Raw genomic sequence first — 3,972 nt, 5'->3', positions numbered from 1 at the left:
CTTCCCCACTCTGTGCCTCAGTTTCCCCACCTGCACCCACTTCTCAACGTTCCCGTGAGGATTAGATGAATTCACATGTGTGGACCGAGGTGGTTAAGGGGGCTGGACTCGCACATGCACATGGCCGACTGAGGTTCAAGTCCTGGACCTGGTGGCTTGCTTGCTTCTCTCTCTGACCAAACTGAAAATAAACAAAATAATTCTGGAAGCTTAGAGTAATAAAAATAGGCATAAAGCCAACGCTGGAGATAGCAGTTAAGGTTTGTACAGGGGAAACTGGATCCCACCTGGCAGACCTGGGTTCAAGTCCCGGCCCCGATGGCTAAAAAGCACACCGGATGAGGCCAGCAGATGATGTGGTGGTGATGTCGCTGGATTCCCACAAGGCCTACCGTGATCTGAGTCCCAGACCCAGCAGCTGAAAAATGACGCCAGGCGTGTATACATGTGTGCCCCAAATTCCAGGAGACAACAGAGGAGAAGGGATTGTGGCATGGCCATCCCCCGGGGGGGTGATTTCTTTTTACTTATTTATTGAATTCCATTCTTTTTCATTTGACCAGACAGAGACAGAGAGAGAGAGAAAGGGAAAGTGAGAAAGCAAGCTGCCAGGTCTGGGACTCGAACCATGGTCGATCATATGGGAATCCAACACCTTTAACCACCGTGCCACCTGCCAGCCCCCGGGGAATGATTTCTCACTTTCCCTCTCTCTGTCTCTCCCCAGCAAGCACATGCATCCTATGGAAAATAAATAAATAAATAATTATTTCCCCCAATGAATGCCCACAGGTGGCCTGTGCGTCACCAGGGTGCACTCGGTCAAGCCGTTGCTCACACAGCATGTCCCCCCCGTCAGAACCCAGACGGCCTCTGCTCCAGTCTGGGGCAGGAGCAGCTCAGGACACTCACTTGAGAGACAGACACTTGACCAGGATCCGCTGTCCGAAGTGCTCGCGGGGCGGCTCCGGGTGGCTGCAGCGTTCCACAGCTTCGTCCTGTCAAGAGCCGAGGGACAGAGTCGGGGTCTGGGACCCGTCCTCCAAGCAGAGCTTCAGACCAGCTCCGCCCCCAGCCAGTCTCAGTGGCTCAGTCTCTGCGCTTTGCACAGACAGAGCCTTGCACAGACAGAGCGTTCCCTGTGCCCGGAATGCTCTTCTCCTCTCCTCCGTGCCTGGCCAAGGGACTGGGTCCCTCTTACTTGTGGCTACACCCCCCACCCCGTGACAAGCAGAGTGAGCTCCCGCGCATGCTGGTGGAGCGGCCAGCAGGTGGCGTAGTGGTTAAGGCGCTGGGCTCCCACGTAGTCGCCTGAGGTTCACACCAGACCCATTGCTTGAAACACACTGGGCACGTGTGCGTGCGTGTACAAAGTCCCAAGAAGAGGATGGAGGAGAAGGGATTGCAGCGTGGCCATCCCCCCTGGGGTGTGATTTCTCACTTTCTGTCTCTGTCTCTCCAGTGAGCACATGCACCCTATCGCAAAAATCTCTTAAAATAAACATATAAATAAATATATATACATACTAGCTATTAAATAAACGATGGGGTACCTAAAGGCAGTAGGTGTTGGGCAAATTTTGGTTTGTTGAATAGAGAATTATACAATAGGCATATAATAAGTACTGGTTGGTGGGGCCAGCAGGTGGTGTGGTGGTTAAGGACGCTGGACTCCCTCCCACATGGCGGACCATGGTTCAAGTCCCAGACTGGTGGCTTGTTTTCTCATTTCCTCTCTTCTCTCTCTGGTCAAATTTTAAAAATAAATAAAGTTAAATAATTTAAAAAAAATAAATAAGTATTAGCTGGATAAATATAAGGATATACAGTTGGGAGCCAGTAGGTGGTGTGGTGGTTAAGGTGCTAGATTCCCACATGGCCAACCATGGTTCAAGTCCCGGACCCAGTGGCTTGAAAATCACAACAAATAAATAAACAAATAAATGTGTTTTTGTTTTTAAAGAATATACAGGGAACCAGCAGTTAGCGTAATGGCTATGTTGCTGGACTCCCACGTAGTTGACCGCGGTTCGTGTCCCGGATCCGGTGGCTTAAAACTCACGTCGGGCGCGTGTGCATGCGTGCCCAAGATCCCAAGAGGAGAATGGAGGAGAAGGGATTGCGGTGTGGCCATCCCCCCTGGGGGGTGATTTCTCGCTTTCTGTCTCTGTCTCTGTCTGTCTGGCGAGCGCACGCACCCTATAGTGAAAACCTCTCAAAAAAAAAAAAAAAAAAAGGATATACAGTCGATGCCCAATATGCACGGGTATATAGTAGCTGTTCAATAAAAGCGATTGAATAAACAGTGAATACAGTAGGCACCAGCACACGTGGATTAGATCATACACAGGGACAAAGCAGTCGGATGAACTTTGAACTTCGGCCGCCAGGGCTGTGAACCTGCAAGCACCCACCTCATCAGGCGCAGGGTAGAGGGTAAGCAGAGCTTGGGGCCGGTGCTGTCGACGCAGGGCTTCATTACGACGGTCCACGTCCTCGGGGGCTGCCCGCTCCAGCAATGAGGGCAACAGTGAGTCAGCCGCCAAGTTCCTTAGGTCGAAGATGCCGGAGGCACCGCTGCTTCGAGGGGTGTCATCTGGGGAGCCGGAGCAGCGCCGGGAGTCATCCTGCCGGTGAAGAACGCGCATGCGTTGAGCACTAGCTAGATATACCCTCGCGCCATGCATATCCATGCTATAGATGGGAGGTGGGCCAGGACATGAGGTCGCCATTCCTAGAGCCACCTGGGAGACATTACTGTCCCTCTTTCTAGAAACATCTGTCTGGGAAACCTCCTCCCCCTTTTATCATTGTGAGGGGGGATGCTATTTCTGTCCCACATTCTGTGCTTCATGTAACCCTTATCTGGCCAATCAAAAGACAATCTGCCCAGGGATTGGCTTCAAGTCAAGGACATGACTGAGCTAAGCCAATGAAATCCTTCCCTGAGATCTCTTGCTCACTGTTGCTAGGCAGAAAAGAAAGCTCTTCCTTTTGGGGCTACAACTGGCCAAGGACCCTCCTTGTACACCAGATTCAGTTGTGGTCAGTTCAAGACGATCCTGCTTTAAATCCTACCTCAGCTCTGCGACCCCCAACTCTAAGGGCATCAGTTTCCTCATCTATGTATAATAATAATGGAAACAATAATTCTTATTATCAATTAATTATTGTTGGTGTAAACAGGTGCTTGATAAATGCTGATTGATGAGGCCGGTAGGTGACATGGTGGTTAAGGGCACTGGACTCCCACACGGCTGATAGCAGTTCAAGTCCCAGACCTGGTGGCTTGCTTTCTCACCTTCTCTCTCTCTGTCTGTTTCTCTCACTCTGCCCCTGTCTGGTCAAATTAAAATAAATGATTTAAAATAAATAAAATAACTCTTAAAATAAATAAATAAATAGATAAATAAATAAATAAATGCTTTGACAAAATATAAGCTCAGAGTTCTCTAATAACTGTCTGCTATGTTACAGTCTGTCTCCTAAAAACTGGTAAGCCATAATAACAGTGTGGAGAAGGGGAGACATAATCAAATTAGATCCTGAAAGGAGGGGCCTGGGGCCAGCAGGTGGTTAAAGTACTGGACTCCTATACGGCTTACTGTGGTTCATGTCCTGGACCTGGTGGCTTGCTTTCTCTCTTTCCCTGTAAATGAAGAAGGTTTGGCACAGAGAGCTTAAACTTCTCAAGATTACATACCTTGGGACCAGCAGTTGGCAATAACAGCTATGTTGCTGGCCTCCACATTGACTGTGGTTTGAGTCCCAGACCCGGTGGCTTAAACTCACACCAGGAGTGTGCGTGCGTGCCTAAGATCCCGAGAGGAGAATGGAGGAGAAGGGATTGCGGCGTGACCATCCCCCCTGGGGGGTGATTTCTCACTTTCTGTCTCTCTGTCTCTCTCTGGCTTTCTGGCAAGCGCATGGGCCCAATAGCAAAAACCACTCCCAAATTAAAAAAAAAAAAAA

At 49.7% G+C, this 3,972-nt stretch overlaps 1 protein-coding gene across 1 annotated transcript in view; it reads right to left on the bottom strand.

Moving 5' to 3' along the window:
- The window catches only part of DOCK6 (dedicator of cytokinesis 6), a gene marked incomplete at its 5' end in the record, with an annotated part of 54,186 nt that overhangs the window by 46,476 nt on the left and 3,738 nt on the right, over positions 1-3,972 (bottom strand). The window contains 2 exon segments of the mRNA XM_014592862.1: positions 913-998; positions 2,415-2,627. Coding sequence (XP_014448348.1) covers positions 913-998; positions 2,415-2,627 — 299 coding nt within the window.

This window comes from Tupaia chinensis, unplaced genomic scaffold (genome assembly GCF_000334495.1).
Source record: "Tupaia chinensis unplaced genomic scaffold, TupChi_1.0 Scaffold138665_1, whole genome shotgun sequence".
In the NCBI taxonomy this organism is placed as follows: domain Eukaryota; kingdom Metazoa; phylum Chordata; class Mammalia; order Scandentia; family Tupaiidae; genus Tupaia; species Tupaia belangeri.
The sequence above is the reverse complement of the archived record's forward strand: the minus strand, read 5'-3'. Positions and strand labels throughout refer to the sequence as shown.